Consider the following 25,011-nt stretch of genomic DNA (forward strand, 5'->3'; position numbering starts at 1 on the left):
ACTCATCGAAATGAACAAAACACCTTACCAAATGTTTTACGAGGAGTTCTATGAAAAGTTTGTATCCGGATGGAATTGTACAGAGTGCTACAGAAGATATAAAGAATTTGCGAAGGAGAATGAATTCTTTGCATGTAGTTCAAATGTATTTGGTGGCAAGATGAGAGAATTTGTGAAGAGAAGTAGAAAGCGAGACGGTTCTGCAAGAAGTTATATTTACGAAGCAAGTATGATATTAGAAGGTCGTGGAAAGAAAGAAACAGTGAATTATGAGGAAGTGCTTGAAAAATTCATGGAGTACATGGGAAGCAATATAACATACAACAAAGACATATACAGTGAGTTTAAGTACTATTGTGAACAGCATGAGATTGAAGTAATGAGTAAAGGAGACTTTGAAACGCTTATGAAAGACAGTGAGGAGGTCATATATGAGAACAGTGATGAAATAGTTCATGAGAACAGTGAGGAGGTCATACATGAGAACAGTGTTGAAATAGTTCATGAGAACAGTGAGGAGGTCATACATGAGAACAGTGTTGAAATAGTTCATGAGAACAGTGAGGAGGTCATACATGAGAACAGTGTTGAAATAGTTCATGAGAACAGTGAGGAGGTCATACATGAGAACAGTGATGAAATAGTTCATGAGAACAGTGAGGAGGTCATACATGAGAACAGTGTTGAAATAGTTCATGAGAACAGTGAGGAGGTCATACATGAGAACAGTGATGAAATAGTTCACAATGTCGTTCGTGAAGAAGCCATTGCAACAAAGAATGAGATAAAGGATTTCATAGAATTTAACAAGGAGGAGTTTAAAGAAGGCTATGAAGTGAAAAGATGTGAAGAAGATTTCTTGGCGTATTTGAAGAAAAAGAGACTAAAGCCAATGGCTCAAAATAAGTTTCAATCGATGTTTGAAAAGAAACGTTTGAGCTATGGTGGTGTAAGAAGCACATATTACTTTGTTAAGAAGTGAGGACATTTATTTTTGTCGTTAGTGTTGGAGTTTTGTATTTGTTGTTAGTGTTGGAGTTTTGTATTTGTTGTTAGTGAGAGAATAAATTAAATCATGAACTTTGCCATGGTCTCTGTCCCTAGTAGTTTTCATTAAGTTCTGGAAATAATGAAAGTCATAAACTTTGCCATGGTCTCTGTCCCTAGTAGTTTTCATTATCTCACAGAGTTAATGAAAGTCATACTTTCTATCAGATGAAGCATGCAGATGAACATAATGAAAGTGAGTGAGTTTGCCACGAGTTATGAATAAAATATTGGCATATTAGATGAGATAGCTGATGAAACAGATGAAGATAAATTAAATCTTGGACTTTGCCACACTCTGTCCCTAGTTCCTCAAAATCCTTGACAACGTTGCTTAGAAATTTTGGTTCAAAACCTCATCTGATTTTAATCTGTTATGCTACCTGTTAAGTTTCGCGAGATTATAAATGTCATGGAGTTATATAAAAAGGAGGGACAGCTAGGGACACTGGAAGTACTTGTAAGGCTATCTGTTAAGATTGCATGAAATACTAAAAAGTCATGAAATCCATTATCGCTGTGCTAGCTTCACCTTTGATTGAAATGACAAATAAAGTCACTGAAGCAATGAAACAAAAGTTTTTGGTAGAATACATTAAATCAGGAACTATTCCAGAAGGTTTTTACATTCATACTATGAAGGATGGTAGAGTTCAGTTTAGAAAGATAAAGCAACCATTAGATAGAGAAGGTATATTAAGGAAGATTAAACTTCATGAGGACAACATTGCTGAACTTAGGAAGAAGTTAGAAGAGTTGGAGAAAGGAAGAGAGTTATAAAGCAATGAATTCAACAGGGTGAAAACCGGGTGAAAAAAGAGGTGAGATTTCACCACTTCACCTAAATTTAAATGGATGTTTTCATACGTGTGAGGGTGGTGATATCATTAATTTTTAAGTTTATTTTTTTTTTTTTTTATTTTATTTTTATATAAATGACGAAAACTATTGAGATAACAAACTACAACGGTCATGAGTTCAAGAATTTGTTCTTCGTTCCTCGTGAAAATACATTCTATCAGATACGAGGGAGAAAGGGTAAAGTTAGTTTGAGCGTTTATGAAGGAATGAAGAATGGAAAGTTTATACAAGCATACGATACAAACGGTAAACGTGTTTCATTAGCTTTGTCAAAACTTACTAACATTTATTTTGACAGTGATTTTGACCTATATGAAGAAGAAAGTGAGTCAGAAGATTATGAGCTGTTATGTGAAGCACAGCAATGGGAGGAGTTGCAATACTTTTGTAAGTGAGAACGTTTATTTTTACATTAATGAAGTCGTTAGTGGTTGGCGGTTTGTAAATATTTAAGGTTAAGTTAGTGTTGTCGTTTGTGTTGTAAAATATACGTTACTGGTTTTGTAAATATTTAAGGTTAAGTGGTGTACGGAGGCGCGCAGTGCCTCAGTACACGACTTAGTCATACTAACTAACGACTTCGCTAACGACTTCACTAATGAAAAAATAAACGTTCTCACTAACGTTCCCACTAATGTTCTCATTTACAAAAGTATTGCAGCGCTTCCCATTGCTGTGCTTCACACAATAGTTCATATTCTTCAGTATCGCTGCTGTCACTCCAATCGTCAGAGTCAAAATCACTGTCAAAATAAATGTATGTAAGTTTTGACAAAGCTAATGAAACACGCTTACCGTTTGTATCTATTGCTTTTATATATCTCCCATTATGTTTGTTGTCGTAAACGCTCAAACTAACTTTACCCTTTCTCCCTCGTATCTGATAGAATGTATTTTCACGAGGAACGAAGAACAAATTCTTGAACTCATGACCGTTGTAGTTTGTTATCTCAATAGTTTTCGTCATTTATATAAAAATAAAATAAAAAATAAAATAAAAAATAAACTTAAAAATTAATGATATCACCACCCTCACACGTATGAAAACATCCATTTAAATTTAGGTGAAGTGGTGAAATCTCACCTCTTTTTTCACCCGGTTTTTCACCCTGTTGAATTCATTGCTTTATAACTCTCTTCCTTTCTCCAACTCTTCTAACTTCTTCCTAAGTTCAGCAATGTTGTCCTCATGAAGTTTAATCTTCCTTAATATACCTTCTCTATCTAATGGTTGCTTTATCTTTCTAAACTGAACTCTACCATCCTTCATAGTATGAATGTAAAAACCTTCTGGAATAGTTCCTGATTTAATGTATTCTACCAAAAACTTTTGTTTCATTGCTTCAGTGACTTTAGTCGTCATTTCAATCAAATAAAAAAATTAATATTAAATAAAAATAACGTTATTTTTTTCACTAATGAGGCATCTACTGTAGAATTTATATATTGCACCGTTCCATCATTTATGATGGGAACCTTGCTTGTTGTAATGAATGGGTCATAAGTGTTAAAAGTATCGAAATCAATGACTTTTTTAGTTTTTCCATCGTCAATGACTAAATCATTGCCTTCAATGGTTAAAGTTGAGTTTTCGTTTACTAGTTCATGTGCTCTTCTTGCTTCATTTGTTTCATACGCATATGCAGCAATAGTCATATTTTAATGAGAATAAAATGTTGTTCTATTTGCAAAGTACAGACCCAAACGAATACGGGACAGTAAAGCTACAAACAAACTTAGGTCTTCAGAATGAAGCGCTTGCTTTCAGAGTTGTTGACTTCAATACTATCGCAACTTTTGTCATAACAGATGAAACAGATTTCATAGAGATTGAAATAGATGACAAAAGAAGTGTTATAACATTTCCTAATAGAGCTGGGTATAGAATAGATAAAATTGCTGGAGTCATAGATACTCTCATAAATGAAGAAACTATTGACAACATAGATGTCGAACTCTCTTCTGAGGGAACATTGAAGTTCAGCAGCGAGAAAGAGTTTAAGATACCAAGAATGAGTCATAGAGTACAACTTCTTTTGGGTGCATACCATATGACATTTCCTTTGAAAAGTGTTGACAAAACGATTGAGATGAAATCTGTTCCATACGTATGTTATGGTAATTGTTTGTACATTGAGTCAAAAATAGCTAATGTCACAGGTATTTCAGGAGTTAATAGTAAAGGTTCAGTTGAATATAAGTCTTTCTGTTATGCAGTCAATTCAATGTTCATTCCAAACGTTCCTGTCATAGCAACTCATTTAGGTAAATGGGTTCGCATTAGTCCTCATAATTTGAAAGACATGCAATTCAGACTTGTTGACTTTCAAGGAGAGCCTGTAGAACTGAAGGCACCAGTGCGAATGACTGTTGAAGTTGACTTTTTAGAAAATATTAAATGCAACAGCTTACAAGAGAACTCAGAGCTAAAAATATAAAGTATGAATGTTATGTATTAGGTCATGAACTTTGGTTGTTGCTGTTTGATGAAACAAATGAGTTAGTTATGTCAGTCAAGAGAACAGAAAAATATTGTGTTAGTGAAAACTGTACCAAGTCAATAAGATTAGGTTTGCATTATGAAGATGAGTTCGATACTGTTGAAGAAGTTTTGGACAGATACTATAAGTTGTTAACTTGAAATTTTTTGACTGACGGCGCAAAGCGCCAAGATGGGCTCAAAGAGCCCTCCTGACTGCTTTAATTTACTAAAACATATTTCAAACAAAGCTTATAGTCAGTAGATAGTTTTGTATACTCGTTCGAATATTTATACTTAAACTCAACTCCTGTAGTTCCTGGTGTTTCAATGATGCGGATGTTACCTATTTTCATGAATAGTGGCGTTTGACCACAGCATTCGATTTCAGGGTCGAGATAGTCAATGACACATTGTTTCCCTGTTATTCGTGAGATAACATTTTCAAGGTCCTCCTTTGTTAGAATTATTTGGTTCTTGCTTATAAGATTTGTCAAAAGCTTCTTATCGTCTTTGAGTAAAATTGTTTGGTATAACTGAAGAAGGTAATGGTCTACGTTATCTGAAGGATTTGTTTGAACATTTGTGTAAGGGTTGTCGTTGGCTTCTCTTGAAAGAACTTGGTCCAGTGGTGGATACTCTAACTTAACATCTGATGTAGCGTTAGCGTTTGAAGCTGTGTTTAAATTCACCGACTTAAGATCTGGTTCTTTTTTTCAAACACTCCGAACTATAGTTCTTTATGACAATATTGTTTGTCGTTCGTGAGTCAACATTTGATGTTGGTTCAATTGGAACATTAACGGCACCAGCTAAGATGGATTTGCTTCTCATTTCATATAGAATATAAACCTTTTATATGTATGAAATGAACAATATACTCGACAAGGGTTTGAATGTAAAGCTAACGAATGAAAATATTGTTGAATTCACTGAGACAGGTGCTGTGTATAAAGATGTAGAACTACTGAACAAAAGAGCAAAGGGAAGAAGCAGGAATATGAACAAAGGGTGGAAGCCTATAAAAATTTATGTCAATGATGGCTCAGGAGGTTCAAACATAAAGTATGCAGAAAGTTATAGAGTTTATGCTCTCAAAGGTGAAAAGCCTTCATTTAAGAACAGCTATTCTAACGCATATCCTCAAAAGCTAACGGATGGGGAAGTGGATGATATGAATGACAGCAAAAATATTAACAGAAATGGCGACAGAGATGCATGGAATTTGTTTACCATCAGTCAATTGAAGGTTAAACTTTAAAACAATGTTGGTCGTTCCCATGGAATATTTTTGACTTTAATGGTATTAGTCATGATATGAATCTCAAGGTATGAACGAGGAGAGATGAGAGACTTATATGCTTCCCAAATTTCTTCAAAAGGTAATGTTATACCTGACTGTTTCCAAATGAGTTCAATATCATAACGTGAGAAACCTTGAAAGATAACGAAGTCAGTTATGAGACGTTTTATGTTTAAAGCAAGAAAACGCCATGTTTGCATAAGTATTGCTACAGTTAAATGGTAATGTCTGACTTTAGTTATGATGTTAGCTAATGGTGAGTCTGGTTTTGACACTAAACCTTTTCCGGCGAAGTCGTCACAAACGAGCAGAGTGTTTGAAGGATACTTTTTGAAGGGGTATTTTGAAAGTTTTGATAGAATGTAGTTTGTAAGTCGTTTCATATCGTAAACTCCTGAGTATTGACGTAAGTGGTGTTTGTCAATAATTCTTTCCATCTCCTCAGAAGTCTTTTGCATTCCTGACTGTATGAACTCTACGATGGCATAATATTTCCTCTTACGTCGAATGTAACGTTGAAGAAATTCAATGAGTTCACTGTCTGGAACTTTAACGACTGAGGCTTGAACTTTTGACATAAATGTTTTCGCTGTTGAGTCCATAGAGTCTGAAGTTGCTGATATAATGATTTGGTCATAGTAAGAGTCGTTTCCTAAACGCTCTGTTATGAGTATATGACGAATTAAATTAAATGTCTTACCTGACCCCATCTTTCCACAATAGAAATAAACACCATTTGAACAGAATTCATAATCTTTGCTGAAAGGAAGAATGAGAGAACTGTTGAGCTTTTCACTGCTTTCATTCATGTCTTCATCTACATCATGTATTAAATGCTTCATTTTATCTCCATTAAAAATGCAAGTCAGAAATATTCAGAACATAGCACCGAGTCTAACTGACAAGAGTATAAAGATATACTATGAACATGTTATGATGAAACCAACCAAAATTCAAGAAAGTCAGTATACTTATGAATATCCAAGACACTGGGTAGAGTATGTAGGAGGTGAGAAAGCTATTGAAATCAGACAGGTTCGAAGTATTCCAGCAGGAAGAACAATATTATTGAAGAACTATAATGTTTTGAGATATAATGATGAAACAAAGAAGCAAGATAGTTTCCCTGTTGCTGTGTATGTGAACCTAGACACAGGAGATGACATGAAAGTTTTTAACACAAAGCTTCAAACGGTAGTGAGAGAACAACTGACTGCGGAAGGGCATCCATTACCTTCAGAAGTTACCATAGCATATAATTTTGAAACAAACTCAATAGATTTTAAAGTCATCTCTGCAAAGAAGTCAGGTTTTACATTTAATGAAGCAGATGTATATTCGAATGAAAACTTCAAAGCTATTGCATGGTTAGATAATGACGATTGCTTTAAGAAAATCTTTAAATTCAGTGACTCAAAGATGTCAATAGATGACCTTCGTGGAATGTTACCATCGACGTTTACAGTAGAAGGTTCAGCAGGATTGCTTACAAGATTGTCAATTGGTGGTATTTGGTCTCGTGAGAACATTGTTATAAAATCCAGTATAAGTGAATTTGCTGAAGAATCTATATTATGTCTTTCAAACTATATGTATTCGCCGCCAAAGCATTATAGTATAACAAACTTTGTCAGTAAGTTTAACATAAGACTTGTCGAACCTTCTTCAATGAAAGATGTTGTGCTACCTAAAGATGGAAAGGATGGACTCATTATTGAGATGATTTTAATAGCATATTAAATGAGCTTGTTCTTGAAGGTCATTCATGATGAAATAACTGTTGTAGAAGATGTTAGCAATTGTTCAGACATTTTGAAGCGTATAGATGATATAGAAATAAGTTAGATAGACCGCAAAGCGGTGAGGGCGAAGCCCGTGAGAACGCATATGTTTCATTGACTTTCTCCAGTAACGAGAACTTTTATGAGATAATATTGAAGAGAGATGATTTTAATATGGGGTAAATGGTAGTTTGGGCAGATTTAGGCGCAATGGGAACAAAAGCATTAGCATTTGGAGCAAAAGCACTTGGAGCTTATGACGCAGTAAATAAAATGAGTGGAGGAAGGTTTTCGAAGACATTAGATGCAAATAAAGGGAAGATTGGAGGCTGGGTTGCAAAGAAGTTAAGATTAAATAAAATAGGGCTCATAAATAAAGCATCCAATTTGGTTGCGACTGAGTCAGAAAATGCTTTAGGAAAGGACGATGAGTTTGCAAAACACGCAAAAGACTTTAATGACCAGATGAAAGGTGAAACAATGCATTTAAATAGAGTCGATGGAACTAAAAAAAATGTTTCTTCTCCACCAGCAGTTTATCCATACGGACCTTATGGAATGTATGGAAACCCTTACGAAAGACCATTTGACCCATTGACTGGTGGAAGTAATTGGTATCATTATGGACGAAGAAGAAAGACAGTCAAGTTGGAGACAGACGTGAAGAAAGCAACTAAAAAGAAACCAAGGAAGAGAGTTATAAAGCAATGAATTCAACAGGGTGAAAAACCGGGTGAAAAAAGAGGTGAGATTTCACCACTTCACCTAAATTTAAATGGATGTTTTCATACGTGTGAGGGTGGTGATATCATTAATTTTTAAGTTTATTTTTTATTTTATTTTTTATTTTATTTTTATATAAATGACGAAAACTATTGAGATAACAAACTACAACGGTCATGAGTTCAAGAATTTGTTCTTCGTTCCTCGTGAAAATACATTCTATCAGATACGAGGGAGAAAGGGTAAAGTTAGTTTGAGCGTTTACGACAACAAACATAATGGGAGATATATAAAAGCAATAGATACAAACGGTAAGCGTGTTTTATTAGCTTTGTCAAAACTTACATACATTTATTTTGACAGTGATTTTGACTCTGACGATTGGAGTGACAGCAGCGATACTGAAGAATATGAACTATTGTGTGAAGCACAGCAATGGGAAGCGCTGCAATACTTTTGTAAATGAGAACATTAGTGGGAACGTTAGTGAGAACGTTTATTTTTTCATTAGTGAAGTCGTTAGTGAAGTCGTTTATGTGTCAGACAGTTTTGTAAATATTTAAGGTTAAGTTGGTGTTGTCGTTTGTGAAGTCGTTAGTGAAGTCGTTAGTGAAGTCGTTTATGTGTCAGACGGTTTTGTAAATATTTAAGGTTAAGTTGGTGTTGTCGTTTGTGTTGTAAAATATACGTTAACGGTTTTGTAAAGTGTCAAACCGTTATCTTGGGTAAGGTGGAACGCAGTGCCGCAGTACCCAAGATAGGTATACTAACTCAGGTTCTGTGTGAGTTGTTTCAAAATATTTACTTAAGCAAAAAGAAATATTTTCACTATTATCTGGATATATTATAAAATAACACAAAGGGATAGAATGAGTATTAGCAAATTTGGTAGCTAATACATAAAAAGGGAATCCATGAATAATTAATTTAAACGTAGAGTCTAAGTGATAAATTGGTGGTTTTTCATGAATTTGAGAGATCATATCATTATCAGAGTAAATAAAAACCAATTTGTCTGGAAAATCAGTATCTTCACCTTGAATGTCAAAATAAATAAGGTCATCATGTTGATCTTCCCATTGATTAACATAGTTTTGTAAAGATTGAAATTGATTTAAAGATATGTCTGGTAAAGATCTCATAAGATCTTTTTGTTGTAAATAATATTTCAATTGATTGCAGTTTGTTTCATAGTCATGTGAATACAAGTATGATCTTTAGGTATTTCAAGCGTTTTGTTGACTTCTTGTGTTGCATTAAGTGGACTTCCGTGATTCATGAGAAAATTTTTTAATCCAAGCACGGTAAGTACCACTTGTAGGTGTATTTTTATGTTGTGGTGGTGGTCCTGAGTGAATATGAGTTAAGTTTGCAGATTTAAAAATGTAATTGTCGAAATTTTTAATAAATTTAAAGCCTGCTGGGATGCCTTCGTATTCGCATCGGTGGTAGATTAATACTCCTGTTCCAATTGATAGTTTTTGTGGGTCTTTGACAAATCTTATGTTACCATGCAGCTCTGCAGCTATAACAAAACGAGAATATTCTAAATATCCTATGGCTTGATCAACCTCGCATGGAGGATCGGGTGGAGGATGTTGCATTGAGCAGCAAAAAGGAAAAATAAAATTGAAAACTCACATTGAAAAAATAACGGTTTAATAGAAAATATTTTTTTTTCTTCTGAAAAAGAATTATCTTTGAGTATCTAAATTGGGATAAAGGATATAGAATAGATAACTAGTACTTAATATATGATACATGTACACGAAATGGAAGAATGTGTACTAAAAGAAGAGAAATTTTAGCTTAATATTTTACATACGAATCAATTATCTTTGGTTAAAAGGTAGAATTGTTGGCTATGATGTACTGATTCATGATCAGTACATCATAGCCAACAATTCCTTATACAAAATTCAAAAACTTGGGTGCAATCAGTTCTGATTGCACCCAAGTTTTTGAACTTTCTTGAGGGAATTAAAGGGTGAGAGATTTATAGTCTATCTATATATCTCCCACCCTCTAATTCCCTCCCTGACAGCGGGAAACTTTGTCTGAATGTTAAACTATTCAGACAAAGTTTCCCACTGTTTGCGAAGGAATTGTTGGCTATGATGTACTGATTCATGATCAGTACATCATAGCCAACAATTCCTTATATAAAGTTCAAAAACTTGGGTGCAATCAGTTCTGATTGCACCCAAGTTTTTGAACTTTCTTGAGGGAATGGAAGAGTAAGAGGTATACATTATGAATATATACCTCTTACCCTTCCATTCCCTCTCTGACAGCGGGAAACTTTGTCTGAATGTTAAACTATTCAGACAAAGTTTCCCGCTGTCAGCGAAAGAATTGTTCCATCTGGTGCATAGAGTGTGAATCTATGCACCAAATGGAGCAAGTCCCTCGCGAAATTGCCAAAACTTGCGTCGCATTTCAAAGATTGCGACCCAAATTTTGGCGATTTCTAGTAGAGATGGAGTATTTTGAGTCACTGACCTATATGCAGTGGCTCAAAGGGCTCCATCTCTACTTTGAAGCAAGGAAACTTTCCTCGAAATTTTGATAATTTGAAGAAAGTTTTCAAGCAATTAACAAAGGATTACTTGCTATGAGGTAAAAATTCTAGATTTTCACCTCATAGCGAGAGCTTCCCTTTCATTGCTTGAAAACTTTCCCCAGCTTCAAAATTGTGGAAAGGGCTGTAAAGTCGACTCCGATACCAGCAGGTACCAGAGTATTTAAAAGAGAAGCCCTCGTACGAGTTTCTATGAAGACCTTCTCATTCAAGAAGATCTTAATAGAAAATCGTACGAGGGCATTGGAAACTCGCGTCTGGTGCATGTTGGTACCAGAGTGTTTGAGATTTGAAGACTCTGGTACTAACATGTACCAGAATTTATGATGAATTTAAGATGGACCATTATAAAATGGTAGCGGTTTGTTTCAAAAAAATTTAGATGAGATTTGCATAGATATAGATTATATGATTTATACATATGAAAAATAATATATAAAAATATAATTTTGAGATAATTATGTAAATAATATTTTAAATATTTGAATCTGAGGTATAATTTTATAGTAAAATATATTATAAAGAGTATTTATATAAATATTGTAAAATAATATAAGCAATAAAAATTGAGACCCCCTCCCTGTTTTTGATGTTTTGTCACTTTTTCGGTAATTCTTATTGTTTCGAAAGCTTTATGGAGCCAGATCCAGACATTGTCGATTCCTTTGCCTTCGAAAAGCTGATTTGGATCTGTGAAAGATTCTTCTGGAGCATTCCATGTAGAGACAATCATATACTTCTTGTTCTGTGATAAACCTCCACTTCCGTACTTCTTAGACGAATCTTTCCTTGTGCGCCCATCGTTCTTCAGTAAGACTCCGTATCCTGAAGAGAAAACTTCGTCGATGTACTTCTTTAAGTGCCATGGAACACTCATGCACCATGCTGGTGTAGAGACTATGATAATATCCGCCCAGACAATCTTAGCAAGTTCTTCTTCAGTTTTGTACTCATCTTTGAGCATTGTAATCTTTACTTCGCATCCATGAGATTGAAAATACTCTGTTGCAATCTCGGTAAATCGCTGATGAAGACCGCCTTTTGACAATAGGAAAGGTACTGCAGAGTTGATGATTAAGATGTGCTTTCCCGAATCGTTTGATGACATATTGAGAAATGAAGTGTGTGTGTTTCAATGCATTATTCTTTAAATGGGACGATAACGATCCATTCAAATATTCATAAGCGATATTTATGAAAATTGAGAAGAAATCGCGATTTCAATTGCGATCAAAAATCATAAAATAAATCTATACTTAAACAAATGCGAAAATAATGATATAATTGTTATGAAGATTAGATAAGATTCATTCCTTTTCAGATGAAAATAATGAATGATACAAATTGAGAGTGCTCAAAAGTAGTTAGTATACAAGTCTTGGGTATGGTGGCACTGCGTTCCACTTTACCCAATACTTGTGAATTTGACACTTTACAAAACCGTTAACGTGTATTTTACAACACAAACGACAACACTAACTTAACCTTAAATATTTACAAAACCGCCAACCACTTCACTAACGAACTCACTAATGTAAAAATAAACGTTCTCACTATCGTTCTCACTAACGACTTCACTAATGTTCTCATAAATTTTCCTCAATATCTTCATCATCAGTGTTAACCCTATTGTAGTCATACTTGAAGCCATAAACTTTCTCTAACTTCTTAACGTACAATTTACATAACTTACCTTCGTCATCGTATGGTTTAATGATATAACTATTTCTATCTTTATACACAGTCAATGAAAAGTCAACTGGTCTCGGATGTATTTGAAAGAACATGTTATGCTCAGGAAGGAAGAATAAATGTTTAAATGTATGTTTGTTATACTGTGGAATTCGAATGAGTTGCTTTTGTTCTGTCATTTACATCCAAATAAAAATTTTCAGTAAACTTAAAAATAAACTTAAAATTAATGATATCACCACCCTCACACGTATGAAAACATAGCGCAAAAATAAATTTAGGTGAAGAGGTGAAATCTCACCTTTTTTTTCACCTCTTTTTTCACCTCATGAATTCATTACTTTATAACTCTCTTCCTTTCTCCAACTCTTCTAACTTCTTCCTAAGTTCAGCAATGTTGTCCTCATGAAGTTTAATCTTCCTTAATATACCTTCTCTATCTAATGGTTGCTTTATCTTTCTAAACTGAACTCTACCATCCTTCATAGTATGAACGTAAAAACCTTCTGGAACCGCTCCTGATTTAATGTATTCTACCAAAAATTTTTGTTTCATTGCTTCAGTGACTTTATTTGTCATTTCAATCAAATAAAAATGTTCAAATAAAATAAAAATAACGTTATTTTTTCAGTAAGGAAACGCAGGAGTTTTACGATTTATTTGAGGCGTAGGTTCTGGTTTAAATGTTGGAGTCGGTTTAGGAGTTGACTTTTGAACAGGAGTTTGTACTTCCATAGGTTCAGGAGTCATTGAAGGTGTTGTTTGTGAAGGCGTTGGTTTTGACGAAGGTGTTGGAGTTTGTTTAACTTCAGCTACTTCAGTATTATTTATAACATTTGCTTTATTTCTTTTCAACATCATAACTGCTCCTGCTGTAGCTAGCAAACCTAGTGGGAGACCATATTTTATATAAGGACTTGACCAAATGCTATTTTTGACAGGAGCTGGTGGAACACCTAACCTTGGTGAGACTGCTCTTTGCCATTGTGCAGCTCGTAAGAAATATTCAAATAGGTGCTCCATAATCGTTTGGTAAAGTTTGTTTCATAGATGGTGAAGGTTCACGAGAGCTTGATGAAGAACTCATTTATAAGCTTTAAAATAAACGTTCATCCTTTATTCCTCACTGTCGTCAGTTGCTAAGTTATAGTCGTCAAGTCTTATTATTGTATGCCTGACTGTCTTACTTGTATTGCAAAGCAACAATCCCTCATAAATCCAATAAGTGGCTTTGGTACGTTTTCAGTTGCTAGTTCAATAGGTCCTTTAACAGACAATTTGTATGTTATTGGAGCAGTAGATGTTTGACCTTGCTGGAAGCAAAAAGTCCACTTCTGTTGGAAAACCACATAAGAAATGTGTGTTGTCATAGTATCCCATTTATGTTTCCACACTACCATCATCCACCAATGACCTCATAACATCTTCATTAAATCCTATCATATCATTGTTTGTATTGCAAGCGTTCGCAACCATTTCATAAAATACAGGTCCATATGATTTTTCAGGTTCTGCAGGCATATTTCCATAAGCTCCCATGGAAAGCTGAAGATATTTAAACTTAGGGTTTCAAATTAACATAATAGTTGTCTTTCTTTCTAAATAGTGCCCAAATACTTTTAAACATTAATAGGCGTATAAGCTGCTGTAAATGTTGCACTTGAACTATCTGTATTCTTTGAGAATGAACCGTCCATAGGAATCCAATCCATAACTTTAACAGGAAAACATAAAGCCTCGTTTGTATAATGTTCTACAAGTTCTGTATAAATGTTAGGGTCTAAAGAGAATGACTTTGGATGAATGAAACATTCATTAAAATCCATCTTTGTTCGAAATAGTTGCTGGTTTACAGTTGTAATAGTAACTGTTCCACTAGCTTCTACTGCCTTCGTTATCATAGTGAATGGTTCATTCCATGGAACAAATTTATTTGTCGGTGGATTTGAATCTGAAGCAAATGCAACTTTAAGAGTTGGATTGAAAGCAATGATATCATTTACAGATATAGATGTGCATTGTAAGGCGTCGCTACTGAACTTTACTTTAAGCTGAATGTTTCCTGCAAAAGCTGGAATAAATCGAATAGCTTCTAATGGAAGGAATCTTCTAACAGAATTCTTAAACGAAGCTTAAAATCAAATGATTTTTCCTGCTGTAATTGGACCACTAACAATTTGTCCTGTTCTGCATGTTCCCGAATGACTCCATACATCTTCATGTCATTTAAAAAACATCTACTTTATTGTCCGTTCGGTAGTTTGTGAGTTTGAAGTTATATATGCTTCTTCTCTTGCGTTGTCTTGAGAATATACGATTACGACCATTTGCAAGGATTTGATATCCAGCAACTGCATAGAAAGCGTCATCGAAACCAATCCAAAATCCTGGTGGGTTTGTTTTATTGGAACCTGAACCAATTTCTTTATCTACAATAAATTGACCTTCCATTTTATACGTAATGAATGTATTGTAAAGGTCCAACATATTTTCACCAGGAGGTGAGAGATTGAATGTTACCCATGTGTTATCTTTAGCAGTTCCAGGTTGTGATGGAATCTTTGCGTCAGAATATTTTCTATTAGTGTCACCAATTTGAACTGCATTGTCTATGATATCGAAATATGAGCGAATCTGATGAATATGCTCTGCTGGAGTAAATTCGTTTAACTGTTCGTTCTGCATGTATTTACTTCAGATAAAAATATCTATTTACTTCATTATTCTCACTCTTCTTCTTGGCATTCGTGGTGGAAGTTGTTTCTTGACATTTTCAATGAACTGTACATTCTCTTTTGTCTCAACTTCTTTCACTGGCGGGTCAGGGTTCTTTGACTCGGTTTGTTTTTCAATGAAATTCACGAACTTTGCAATAAGCTCTTGGTTCGTTATTGAAAGTACATCTGGCTTCTTTTCTTCTTGTTCTTTTGGTGGCTCAGTTTGAACAGAAGGTTTTATATGGGCTTCGTGGACTTCACCCTTGCCATGCACCTTAATGTTGTCGCTCTCTGCATTCGCTAATGGTACCTTTCTTTTTCTTACGTATATTTTACCATCTTTACTCTGACTTACGTAATAGAAAGGATGTTGTATTCCTCTTGCGTCATTTAATATAATAGACTCTCGCTCTGATTTTGACAAGCTCATTTTACATCGGTTAAAGTTTTAATTAGTTTTTTATCTACAGTCAAATGACTCAGACAAGTCATATGGACAAGACCCAAGGGGTCATAGATGTTGAAGCATTGAAGAAAGAAATTCGCGAGCAAATTTTATCCGAACTGAAGGAACAAAAACAAGAACAAAAGCCAGAGAGACCAAAGAGAAAACTTAGTGAAAAACAACTAGCTGCATTAGCTGCTGGAAGACAGAAGAACCCACGTTTGCTGGCGAAAAAAGCTAGAGAAGAAGCAAAAGCAAAGCAAAGAAGAACAAAAAGCAAAGGAAGCTGAAGCAAAGAAAGAGTAAATGGTTTATTTTTATCCGAATAAATGTATAGACAAATACCTTTATCTGTTGCGTTCAGTAGTGAAAACCCTGACGTCAAAATAAAGGGGAACAGAGTAACGTTTAAGTTTCCAACAGACTGGATTGTGAACATAAATGAAGAGAAGTACATTGGCATAACATCTATGTATATAACACGTGCTTTCAGAAAGGTTGACTTTATACTTCAAGTCGAGATAGAAAATGACGAACAGTCTTTAAGCGCCCAAAACATTCACATATACAAATACTTTAAAGACGATACAACATTGCAACAATGTATGATTTCATTTAATGAGATGTTCGAGAAAAAGTTCAACATTGAAGTACAAACTTTACAGCCTTTACGTGAGTTTCTTGCACAACTGAAGAAGAAGGTAGTCAGCCACAACTTATAGACTTTCATTATGAATTTAATGAAAATGAAGATGGAACACATGACTGTCAATTCATTGTATTCTCACCATTCAATGAAGTCGCTAAAAAGAAAGAAAATCCATTACGTATAAGATTTCAAATCTCCGAACCAAGTGATGATTTTAAGAATGTTTTCAATTATGATGCAATGCTTCCGAGGAAAAATGAATTTTCAAAGATTGTAACACCTGGCATTTGGGATAGAAAGCAAGCAATACTTTACTCTAATATAGCCAAAGGCGTTGAAAATGAGTTCATTGGTCATACAAGAACTTCACCACTTCCTAACCCTAAATACTATAAATTAACTGGCTTCAATCGTGAGTTTTGGATAGACATGTTCTCCACTCATGACCATAAATGTCCAGTGTTCTTGCCTCCAGATGGGAAGGACTGTCTCTACATTGAAGCACAACTCTTAAACTCTACCATCGCAGTATTGTAAAATCTACGCTAGCTTTATTTTTATCACGAATGACCTCATTGCTGACAAAAATAAATGACCTCATTCATGACCTCATTGCTGACAAAAATAAGCCGCTAGCGGCAAGGGCGAAGCCCATGACCTCAGAACTTCAACTTACGAATAAAGCTTGTTTTAGTCGTTATTGAAAAGTTGAACTTTTCAGCAAAGCAAGGTTGACATGACTTACATAAGTCGAATGCAATCTCTTGACCATCATAAAGTGCTTTGTAAAGTTTCATTAAACTGAACTCAGAGTCTTTGTCATATGTTCCAACAGGTATGTGAATGTTCTTATCTTCATTGTAATAGCATTGTATAGCTTCAGGAAACATTTCATTAGCGGTTAAAGCAATAACATCTTGCTTCACGCCTTTCATTCTGCAGTGAAATGCAACTTCATTTAAATCGTTAGTGAGTAAGTCTATGTAGGTCTTCTTTCCACAGAAAATACTTTTATAAGCTAAACTTTGTTTTCCAGGTGTTATTTCTGCAAAGTCGCTATGAAATTGACCAAGGTTCTTTCCTATAAGTTCGCGACCATATCTCTTCTTAAACTCTGCTGCAAGCTTTGGTATGTCTTCATTATATAAGTGCATACTGTCGGTATCCTGGTAAAAGATTTGAAGACCCATATCTTCAGCAGTACAGAATACTTCATTCATAATACGTTTTGACATAGACAGAATATTAACACCAAGTGGACAGAAGTTAAAGTGTCTGCAAATGCTTTTCGTTAGCTTGAAAATAGTTTTATCTGAACCATCCAAACCTTCGAACTTCACTATATGGTTGTAATTTCTTATAGCATATCTTATAGCATCTTTGTCATTTACTATGGTTATTTTTGACTCAATAGGAGATAGAATAGTTTTGCCATAAATGCTGTTCAGAATGAGTTTTATAATTTCTTGTAAGGGGTTTCCTTCTTTCTTATACTTTAACCTTAACTCAAACAACTTCTTTACTTCATCTCTTATTCTCATATCTCTGTTTCCATCGTAATAGTATCCTTGCAACACTTCACATTTGACACATTGATATTTTATGAGGTCTTGTAATGTTATATGGTCAACATACATGAGACAGCAAGTGTTTGAACTTCTTGGAACGTTAAGTTCTGGATTTAGTTCAGGGTCGCAAACTATTAAATGAAAGTGTCTGGGTATACCAATCTCTGTTATCTTAATGAGAACAAAGAAGCCAGACATAAACTTTTCACCAATGGGTTCCTTTTGGTCATCATCGAATAAATGTCTCATGAGATACTCTGTGCTTAACATTTCTTCCTTCAATACTTTTGGAATACCTTCTAAAGTATAAAGTCTTGCTATAGCTGAAGGATATAATGAAACAGTGTCGAAGTCAGCAATGAGTTTCTTTTTGCTCTTTTGTTTCATGTTATCTGACAACATACATCTTCCACCTTGAATGCATCTCGAAATAAATTCTCTTGGTTTATTTGAGAGGTCATAAAGATTTCCATTCGGGAAGTATACTCTGTTCTCAAACAATTTGTTAGCAATAGAACAAATACTAACGTAGTCATAAACGTTTAAATCAAACTCTTTCAATAAGTCATTGCGGAACTTTACAAAACCTTCTCTTAAAATTCTTACATCTTGTTTGCAGTAAAACGTGCTATATTTTTCTAAGTCGAAGTGGTTTTCATCTATTCTGCAACCTTTGATGGAATCTATGTTTTTCATGAATGTATCTGCATCATGGATAAACTTACATGCTTCAGAAATGACACCAGTTCTGTTGTCATTTGCTAACAAAACACTGCTGTAGTAGTTATATGGAAATACTTCTTTCGGTCCTGTTTGTAAGTTAAACATAGCAGGAAATAGTTTAAGCTTCTTATTTATAACACTGTAAGAGTCTTTTATAATAATTGCCCGTCCTTTATATAAACCAGTTATTTGCATTGTTCGTGAACCTTTAATGATGGGAGTTCCTTTCACTTCTGTCATGTGTCTTAAGATGAAGTTTATGTCATAACTGAGGTTGTGGAAATATATTAAACTCTTGTCAGGAAGTCTTTCCAAAAATTCTGTTGCACAGTTTTGACCCCAAATGCTTTCACTCACTGAACCATCTTCACTGTCATAACAGATGTTAAAAGCTTTATGAAAGCCATCCGTACTACACTCAAAGTCAGCAAAGAAAACGTGCTCAGGAATGAATTTACATTTAGCTTTATTTACTTCTTTTGACTCTGCTTTCTTCTTCAGTTGTACACAATACTTTGGAGCATATGTCAAATCTTTAAATGGTGCAAGGTTCTGTTTATATAAGTCAGTAGTATATGTGAAAAGTTCTCCATAAGAAATAGGTTCGAAATATTTGCACTCCCACAATGTTTTCATAACATCCCATAGCGGTGTTGTTCTATCATAACGAACTACATATTTATCTTCTCTCTTTGTATAAATCTTCATCTGTTTCTCAATGTTCATTCCACCACACTCCTTCAAGATTTCTATATAGTTTCGAATGAAGTATGTTGTCATTGGTAATCTTTCATTTAGCATGTAGTGGTCTTCAACAAGAAGTAAGTCAATAGTTCTAACAGTTTCGCATTCTTTTGGTATATATCTCTTTATTTCATTATGTCTTGAGTCATTGAAATAACCAATGGTAACATTAAATGCTATACCTGTTGAATCGGAAATTTCTTGTACTTTACTTTGAGGAAAGTCTCTAACACGAATGACTTCTCTCATGTGGTCAATAGTTTCTTCATTTACTCCAGCCTGAATGCAAGCATAAACGAAACAATTGTCCTCTGTCATAAGTGTTGCAGTTCTTTTGTTCAGTTCATTGAAGATTTGGTAGCGTTCAAGATTTATAGGTAATGTGCAAAGATACTTCCAGAACTGACCGCTTCTCTTCTTATAAAACTTCTTTTCACCATTATCTTTCCAAAAGCTTTCTATAAGTGCTGGGTTTCCTGTTTGCTTAAGAGCTTCCAAAATGGCTTTCTGGTCATTTGTCAGTGTGCTTTCATCTCTATATGGTCTCTTTTTTGGTTTGCCTTTCTTTACATCTGACATCGTTAAGCCTTCATATTCTGTTAAATCATACATCTTTATTTCGGTAAGATTCTTTATGTTTGTCAAGAAGAAGTCATAGTGCATTTCAACAATACCTGCAGCATTTGCTTCTATCTCTGATATAAAGTTCTCCTTCAAGAGCTGATGTAGTAATGTTCCAATATTATTGAGGTTTAACGTAGAACATTCATACTTTCCACCAAGTTTATAACATACCATCCATCTCTGTTGGAGTTTATTTTAATTTTCTCTAAGAGTCTCATGAAAACCTTACCGAAATGTTTGTGTAAGTAGTCTCTGTTTGGTTCATCTAAAGCTTCGATGTTAAAGTCAATGAGTCTATTGCCTGACTTCACATTTCTCTTCCTATTCTCTTCATCTTTCTTTAACCATCTCTCACCTTCTTTTGGTTTGTCGTCAATGGAACGAATGACATCGTTAGCTTTGCGAACTTGTTCTATAGCACTTTTAAACATCTCTCTTCTCTGTTGTTTCAGTGTGTCGTCTCTTCTTCTTGTTTCACCAACGTTTGCATGGGCTACGCCCGCGCCGTCATGCGGCTTTGTTATGTCAAACATCTCTCTTCTTACTTCATGAGGTACAGCTCTTCTTGTTTCACCAACGTTTGCATTTGTTATGTCAAACATCTCTCTTCTTACTTCATGAGGTACTGAACGTCTATGATATAAGTCAATAGCAATGTCATTTAAAGGAAATGCTCTTGCATGGACTTCGTCCTCGCCGCGTTGCGGCTTTATGAACTCATGAATTCTATCATAACTTATTGCACCATTATAGTCTTTAATGAAGTCAGCGAGTGCTTTTTTGTTTGTTGCGTAATGCTTTGCAACATCTATATTAGCTTCTGTAAGAAGTTGTTTTATTTCCGAGTGTTCTAACTTAGACAACTTCCGATACATCTTTAGTAGGAAATAAAAAAAATATTTTTTGAAAAAATTAGATTAGATTTTTTTTAAGTTATTTTTCAAAATAATTTAATATTTTTATTTTAATGAAACACATGCAAGATTGCAAGTTCTTTTCATACAATGCTCTCGCTACTGCCATCAAGAATGAGTTCAATAATGCTTCAAACGTTAATGTTATCTTTAACAAGAAGTTTGTGAAAGAATCTAAGTTTGGTCAGTATGTCAGACCATTAGCTATCGTCATTGACCGCAAACGTTATACTTCACAAGAGTTAGCAGTAGTTTTGAAACAAAAGGGTTTCTTCGTGAATGTCAAAGATACACACTATACTGTCATAAAGAACTCCAACATTGACTTCTTCAGTATTGCTATGAATCTTTCCGAACAGAAAGAATATAAGAAGGGTGAAACATCTGTGAAATATTATCCTTCATCTCTGAAGACAATAACGAACAAAGATGTTATACAAAAGTTCTTACCAAAGGTTGAAGAAGCTTCAATTGACATTGACGAAGGAAGTGAAATGGTTGAAGAAATTGACCCTGAAGCTATTTAACCAAAAATATATTTTTGGTGAAGAGGTGAGATATCACCTAGCCGCTTTGCGGCTCTGACCCTTTGGGTCTGTTTTTTCACCTCATTCTCTCTTCGTTAATGTTGTCGTGACTTCTTCGTTAATGTTGTCGTGACTTCATTCTTCCTCTTTGAAGTTATCGAAATATTCTGTTATTTTTTCCTTCAGTAATGTTAAGTCTTCTTTGAAGGTAAGTATTGTGCAACCTTTGATGTCATAGTGTGTTTGAGGAAGAGTATTTTTGACAATTTCTTTTATTTGCTCATTCGGTGTCATTGAAATCGGTAAGTTTTCACGATAGAACCAGTTTCTGTCAGATTTATATATTTTAGCAAGGTCGTAAAAGCTTTTGTTGTTTCTTCTGACTAAATGCAACATAACCATATCTCTATCTTCTTCATTTTCCATCTCTTCAGTATAAATCATATACTTATAACTCTTTTCCTTTCCTTTTGGTACCGAACGCGGTATTCTTTTCTGTATGCTTTTGTCTTTGGATTCAATGACTTCATCTTTTGCTTGAAGTTTCTTTTCCATCTCTCCACGTTCTGCTTTATATAGTTCATCTAACATCATGAAAATATAACAAGCATAACGAGGTGAAGCCCACATTGCTACAGCGTTTACTAAAAGTCTATGAACATAATAACCTTTCAAACCAGGTGCCAAATTCTTGCGATTTTCGTACGGAATCTCTTCCCTCGGTTTTCCGAGGGAAGCAATCATATGAGGAAATTCTTCTAAAAGTTCTTTTGTCTGTTGGTTTTCAAACCAATGATATGCTTGCTTTGTAGAACGAAGAGCGTTCATTATACTTTGCATTTGGTACATGTCATCTTTGACTGAACGAATGAGTCTCAATTGTTTGTTATATTGTATGTATTCGTATTCTTCATTTATGGCTTCATGAACGATAGCAGTTGTTGTGTTCTCTAATGTTGACATTACTGTTCTTACATACAGGATAAAAAAATAAATAAAATAAAAACTAACTTTATTTTTTCTGAGATAAACACTATTTCTTCACAACATTAAATTTTATCCTGTATGAAATGACTTTAAAAAGATTATTGACTGACTTCGAATACTATCTCATTGACGCACTGACAGACCCTCAAAACTGTGTTGAAAGTTCTTTAAGCTTTAAGATTGAAGGTACGACGCATTTTGTCTTCACTTACGTATTGAAAGAATATGACCGTTATCATAACGAAGTGAATCAAACACTAATAAAATTTGTAGATAAAAAATTGGTTAACAATGAATATTTTAAACGTGAAGACCCAAACACTGCTGGAGATGATGAAGAATACAGACAAGCTATTGAAAAAAATAACGCAAGATTAGATGCAATAGAAAAGAAGTTTAATGAATGTCTTACAAACACGTATGAATATCTTATGCAGTGGGAAGCCAGATGGAAATAAATTTACGTCAAATATGCAATTTATAAAATCTTATGTCGACAGGCTACGTAGCACAGTGGTCTAAGGTGGTGTTATGGAGGGGTCAAGGTCTGTGGTTCGAACCGCGACAGCGCCGTATTTTCTTATTTTCTTTATTTGTCTTGTTTGTCGTGAATAAAAAGTGTCATAAAAGTGCTCTATCTTCCACGGGAATAAATAAAAAATTTACTTTATTTCTTCTTTATTTCTTCTTTATTTCTTTGTTCCCGTGGAAGAAGGGTTTTGCTGTTTTTTCTCAGCCAAAATCAATGATTTTTTCATTTTTGGAATCCTTAGCGAATGAGGAATCTTTTCTCTCGTGGAAGCTTTGACCAAAAATAAGCCGCTAGCGGCAAGGGCGAAGCCCATGAGTTCATTTACTCACAATATTTTTGTACAAAACGACTCCAAACTTTTAACTTCTTTTCTGCAGCTTCAAATGCTATCTTAGCGAGTTCATATTCTCTAAATTCTCTCTTTAAATCTTCTTGTTCCCATTGGTCTAGTTCGTATGGAGAATCTCTATAACCATAATATATCTCACGTTCATGTTCTAATTGTTTTTCACACATTTTTCCAACTTCTTCTTCGAACAAAGGTTTAGCATTCTCCACTGTATCTTCGAGTTCTTCTTCATCTAACTTCTCATGAACTTTCTTGTCTATGGAATCCATAATATCTTTGACATAAAATGCATACTTTACAGAGCACCATTCAGCAACAAAATGAACGAGGTCAGCATGTATGTAAATACCTTTGAATTCATTCATAACGCCCTTAGTAAGCTCATAAAATGCTTGTTTTGAGGTTGAGCCACTTTTGGCTCGACCGTATTCTTTCAACCAAAACTCAAGAATTTCCTGCATTTTAGCACTATTGAGAAATCTGTTTAAATGGTTTAACTTTCCTGCTTCTCTTGCCATCTTTGTTGCATTAATGTAACCATCCTTGTCTCTACGTAAGACTTCAATACCGTTATAAGTGCCTTTTGTGAATGTTTCACCATTAGATTTGTTAGTGAATGTTTTTGCTTCGACCGACATTACTGTTCTTACATACCAAATAAAAAAATAAATAAAAATAAAATTAGCGTTATTTTTGGTCTTTTGTGAAAATTCATGAAAATTCAAGAGGTGAGAAAACGGGTGACATCTCACCTCTTCACCTAAATTATATTTTTGTCTGATTTACATCCAACGAAAAAGTTTAGAAGAATTTTCTTATTCTTTCTGGCATGTTTTTATCTTTCCAGTACTCCCGCTCTAATGGTCCCAGATGAGTTGGTTTAGATTCTCTCAAGTTCTTAGATGGTATAACATCTTCAACGCCTCCTTCATATCTTACTTTATAAGTGTCATCGTTTGTGTTATAGTCAAGTATTTCAATAACCACTCCTCGCTTTGCTTCGTCAATGGTTTCAGCAAGTTTGCCATTACTACTTTCGACTAATTTATGTCGAGGGTAAAATGCTATGGAGTCGTCAGCAGCTTTTATAAGATATCCATTACCTTGCGTAGAGTCTACGATATAATAATTTCGACTTAACCTTAAACGTTTCTTTGTCAATGGTTTGTCGTCAAGAACTACACGAACTTTTGTACCAGGAATGAGGGTAAATTGTGTTGAATTTCTGATATTTTGTGTTTGACTTAGTTTCTTTTGTATATACTTTTCTTCTTGTTGTTGTGTCATTGAATTTGGTGTATGTCCTGTTGTAGAATGTGTTGAGGAATTATATACTTCGAGAAAATGTTTCATTGTTTCTTCGGTAAAGTCTCGCTCTTGATTTAAATCTCTGAGAGTCCTTATGAAGCGGTTAATGATACCGAGTATGTTATGGTTATGGTCTTCAGTAGTGTAGTGAGTTATGTTATGCTTAATGAGAAATTCTGTGATTTCATTGCTGAGGTATGCACCGTCTTGGTCTGATGTTAAAATACTTGGGCTATGTTCTGCTACAAACTTTTGTAAAACTCTTAACACTTCATGAGTTCCTTTATTTCTCATTATATACGCATATGCTTTACGAGTGTTAACATTTATGAAGATGAGGAATGGTTTATGTCCTCCTTTTCTGCTTTGAATGAGAGTGTCAAATTGGTATGCGTCAGGAGTGTTGGAGTAAATTGGTAAAAAGTAGTCGTAAGGGTTTATTTTTGTTTGATGTACA

At 34.5% G+C, this 25,011-nt stretch overlaps 14 protein-coding genes and 5 pseudogenes across 19 annotated transcripts, besides 9 other annotated features; 8 read left to right on the top strand and 11 right to left on the bottom strand.

Moving 5' to 3' along the window:
- Nucleotides 1–2,416: part of a mobile genetic element that runs on past the window's edge.
- Nucleotides 1,591–1,827, top strand: TVAGG3_0180570 (uncharacterized protein; the record flags this gene model as incomplete). Its single annotated transcript, XM_051225614.1, has 1 exon — nt 1,591–1,827. The coding sequence occupies one exon, from the start codon at nt 1,591–1,593 to the stop codon at nt 1,825–1,827; it is 237 nt and encodes a 78-aa protein (XP_051110600.1).
- Nucleotides 1,828–1,982: a terminal%2Cinverted (terminal inverted repeat of Maverick-1B transposon ID:TVAGG3_0180560).
- On the top strand, nt 1,983–2,303 carry TVAGG3_0180580 (uncharacterized protein; the record flags this gene model as incomplete). The annotated part of the gene is made up of 1 exon (XM_051225615.1): nt 1,983–2,303. One exon carries the CDS (start codon nt 1,983–1,985, stop codon nt 2,301–2,303), a length of 321 nt encoding a protein of 106 aa, XP_051110601.1.
- Nucleotides 2,417–2,541: 125 nt separating the features above from the next.
- Nucleotides 2,542–3,034: a terminal%2Cinverted (terminal inverted repeat of Maverick-1A transposon ID:TVAGG3_0180590).
- Nucleotides 2,542–8,782: a mobile genetic element.
- TVAGG3_0180600 (uncharacterized protein) lies at nt 3,035–3,271 on the bottom strand (the record flags this gene model as incomplete). The annotated part of the gene is made up of 1 exon (XM_001295662.1): nt 3,035–3,271. The coding sequence occupies one exon, from the start codon at nt 3,269–3,271 to the stop codon at nt 3,035–3,037; it is 237 nt and encodes a 78-aa protein (XP_001295663.1).
- Nucleotides 3,582–4,346, top strand: TVAGG3_0180610 (uncharacterized protein; the record flags this gene model as incomplete). Its single annotated transcript, XM_051225616.1, has 1 exon — nt 3,582–4,346. The coding sequence occupies one exon, from the start codon at nt 3,582–3,584 to the stop codon at nt 4,344–4,346; it is 765 nt and encodes a 254-aa protein (XP_051110602.1).
- Nucleotides 4,609–5,221, bottom strand: TVAGG3_0180620 (annotated as a pseudogene). The gene has a single exon. A coding segment is annotated over exon 1 (613 nt).
- TVAGG3_0180630 (uncharacterized protein) lies at nt 5,972–6,499 on the bottom strand (the record flags this gene model as incomplete). The annotated part of the gene is made up of 1 exon (XM_051225617.1): nt 5,972–6,499. A coding segment is annotated over one exon (528 nt), but the record flags the coding sequence as incomplete, so codon positions are not given.
- Nucleotides 6,549–7,430, top strand: TVAGG3_0180640 (uncharacterized protein; the record flags this gene model as incomplete). Its single annotated transcript, XM_051225618.1, has 1 exon — nt 6,549–7,430. The coding sequence occupies one exon, from the start codon at nt 6,549–6,551 to the stop codon at nt 7,428–7,430; it is 882 nt and encodes a 293-aa protein (XP_051110604.1).
- TVAGG3_0180650 (protein of unknown function, DUF4107 family) lies at nt 7,655–8,182 on the top strand (the record flags this gene model as incomplete). Its single annotated transcript, XM_001292674.1, has 1 exon — nt 7,655–8,182. One exon carries the CDS (start codon nt 7,655–7,657, stop codon nt 8,180–8,182), a length of 528 nt encoding a protein of 175 aa, XP_001292675.1.
- Nucleotides 8,183–8,782: a terminal%2Cinverted (terminal inverted repeat of Maverick-1A transposon ID:TVAGG3_0180590).
- A 180-nt stretch (nt 8,783–8,962) lies between these two features.
- Nucleotides 8,963–11,400: a mobile genetic element.
- Nucleotides 11,373–11,400: a terminal%2Cinverted (terminal inverted repeat of MuDR-2/MuDR-2B_TvMULE3 transposon ID:TVAGG3_0180660).
- Nucleotides 11,401–12,137: 737 nt separating this feature from the next.
- Nucleotides 12,138–12,822: a terminal%2Cinverted (terminal inverted repeat of Maverick-1C transposon ID:TVAGG3_0180670).
- Nucleotides 12,138–25,011: part of a mobile genetic element that runs on past the window's edge.
- On the bottom strand, nt 13,095–13,554 carry TVAGG3_0180680 (annotated as a pseudogene). Its single transcript has one exon. A coding segment is annotated over exon 1 (460 nt).
- Nucleotides 15,180–15,407, bottom strand: TVAGG3_0180690 (uncharacterized protein; the record flags this gene model as incomplete). The annotated part of the gene is made up of 1 exon (XM_051225619.1): nt 15,180–15,407. A coding segment is annotated over one exon (228 nt), but the record flags the coding sequence as incomplete, so codon positions are not given.
- On the top strand, nt 15,659–15,935 carry TVAGG3_0180700 (annotated as a pseudogene). Its single transcript has one exon. A coding segment is annotated over exon 1 (277 nt).
- On the top strand, nt 16,253–16,815 carry TVAGG3_0180710 (annotated as a pseudogene). The gene has a single exon. A coding segment is annotated over exon 1 (563 nt).
- On the bottom strand, nt 18,452–19,295 carry TVAGG3_0180720 (organellar and viral DNA polymerase type B; the record flags this gene model as incomplete). The annotated part of the gene is made up of 1 exon (XM_051225620.1): nt 18,452–19,295. A coding segment is annotated over one exon (844 nt), but the record flags the coding sequence as incomplete, so codon positions are not given.
- Nucleotides 19,521–20,470, bottom strand: TVAGG3_0180730 (annotated as a pseudogene). Its single transcript has one exon. A coding segment is annotated over exon 1 (950 nt).
- TVAGG3_0180740 (uncharacterized protein) lies at nt 21,514–21,969 on the bottom strand (the record flags this gene model as incomplete). The annotated part of the gene is made up of 1 exon (XM_051225621.1): nt 21,514–21,969. One exon carries the CDS (start codon nt 21,967–21,969, stop codon nt 21,514–21,516), a length of 456 nt encoding a protein of 151 aa, XP_051110607.1.
- On the bottom strand, nt 21,984–22,341 carry TVAGG3_0180750 (KilA, N-terminal/APSES-type HTH, DNA-binding family; the record flags this gene model as incomplete). The annotated part of the gene is made up of 1 exon (XM_051225622.1): nt 21,984–22,341. A coding segment is annotated over one exon (358 nt), but the record flags the coding sequence as incomplete, so codon positions are not given.
- On the top strand, nt 22,449–22,823 carry TVAGG3_0180760 (uncharacterized protein; the record flags this gene model as incomplete). The annotated part of the gene is made up of 1 exon (XM_001322757.1): nt 22,449–22,823. One exon carries the CDS (start codon nt 22,449–22,451, stop codon nt 22,821–22,823), a length of 375 nt encoding a protein of 124 aa, XP_001322792.1.
- TVAGG3_0180770 (uncharacterized protein) lies at nt 23,219–23,884 on the bottom strand (the record flags this gene model as incomplete). The annotated part of the gene is made up of 1 exon (XM_051225623.1): nt 23,219–23,884. One exon carries the CDS (start codon nt 23,882–23,884, stop codon nt 23,219–23,221), a length of 666 nt encoding a protein of 221 aa, XP_051110609.1.
- TVAGG3_0180780 (integrase core domain containing protein family) lies at nt 24,048–24,848 on the bottom strand (the record flags this gene model as incomplete). The annotated part of the gene is made up of 1 exon (XM_051225624.1): nt 24,048–24,848. One exon carries the CDS (start codon nt 24,846–24,848, stop codon nt 24,048–24,050), a length of 801 nt encoding a protein of 266 aa, XP_051110610.1.

The sequence above is a fragment of the Trichomonas vaginalis genome, chromosome IV (genome assembly GCF_026262505.1).
Source record: "Trichomonas vaginalis G3 chromosome IV, whole genome shotgun sequence".
Lineage (NCBI taxonomy): Eukaryota > Parabasalia > Trichomonadida > Trichomonadidae > Trichomonas > Trichomonas vaginalis.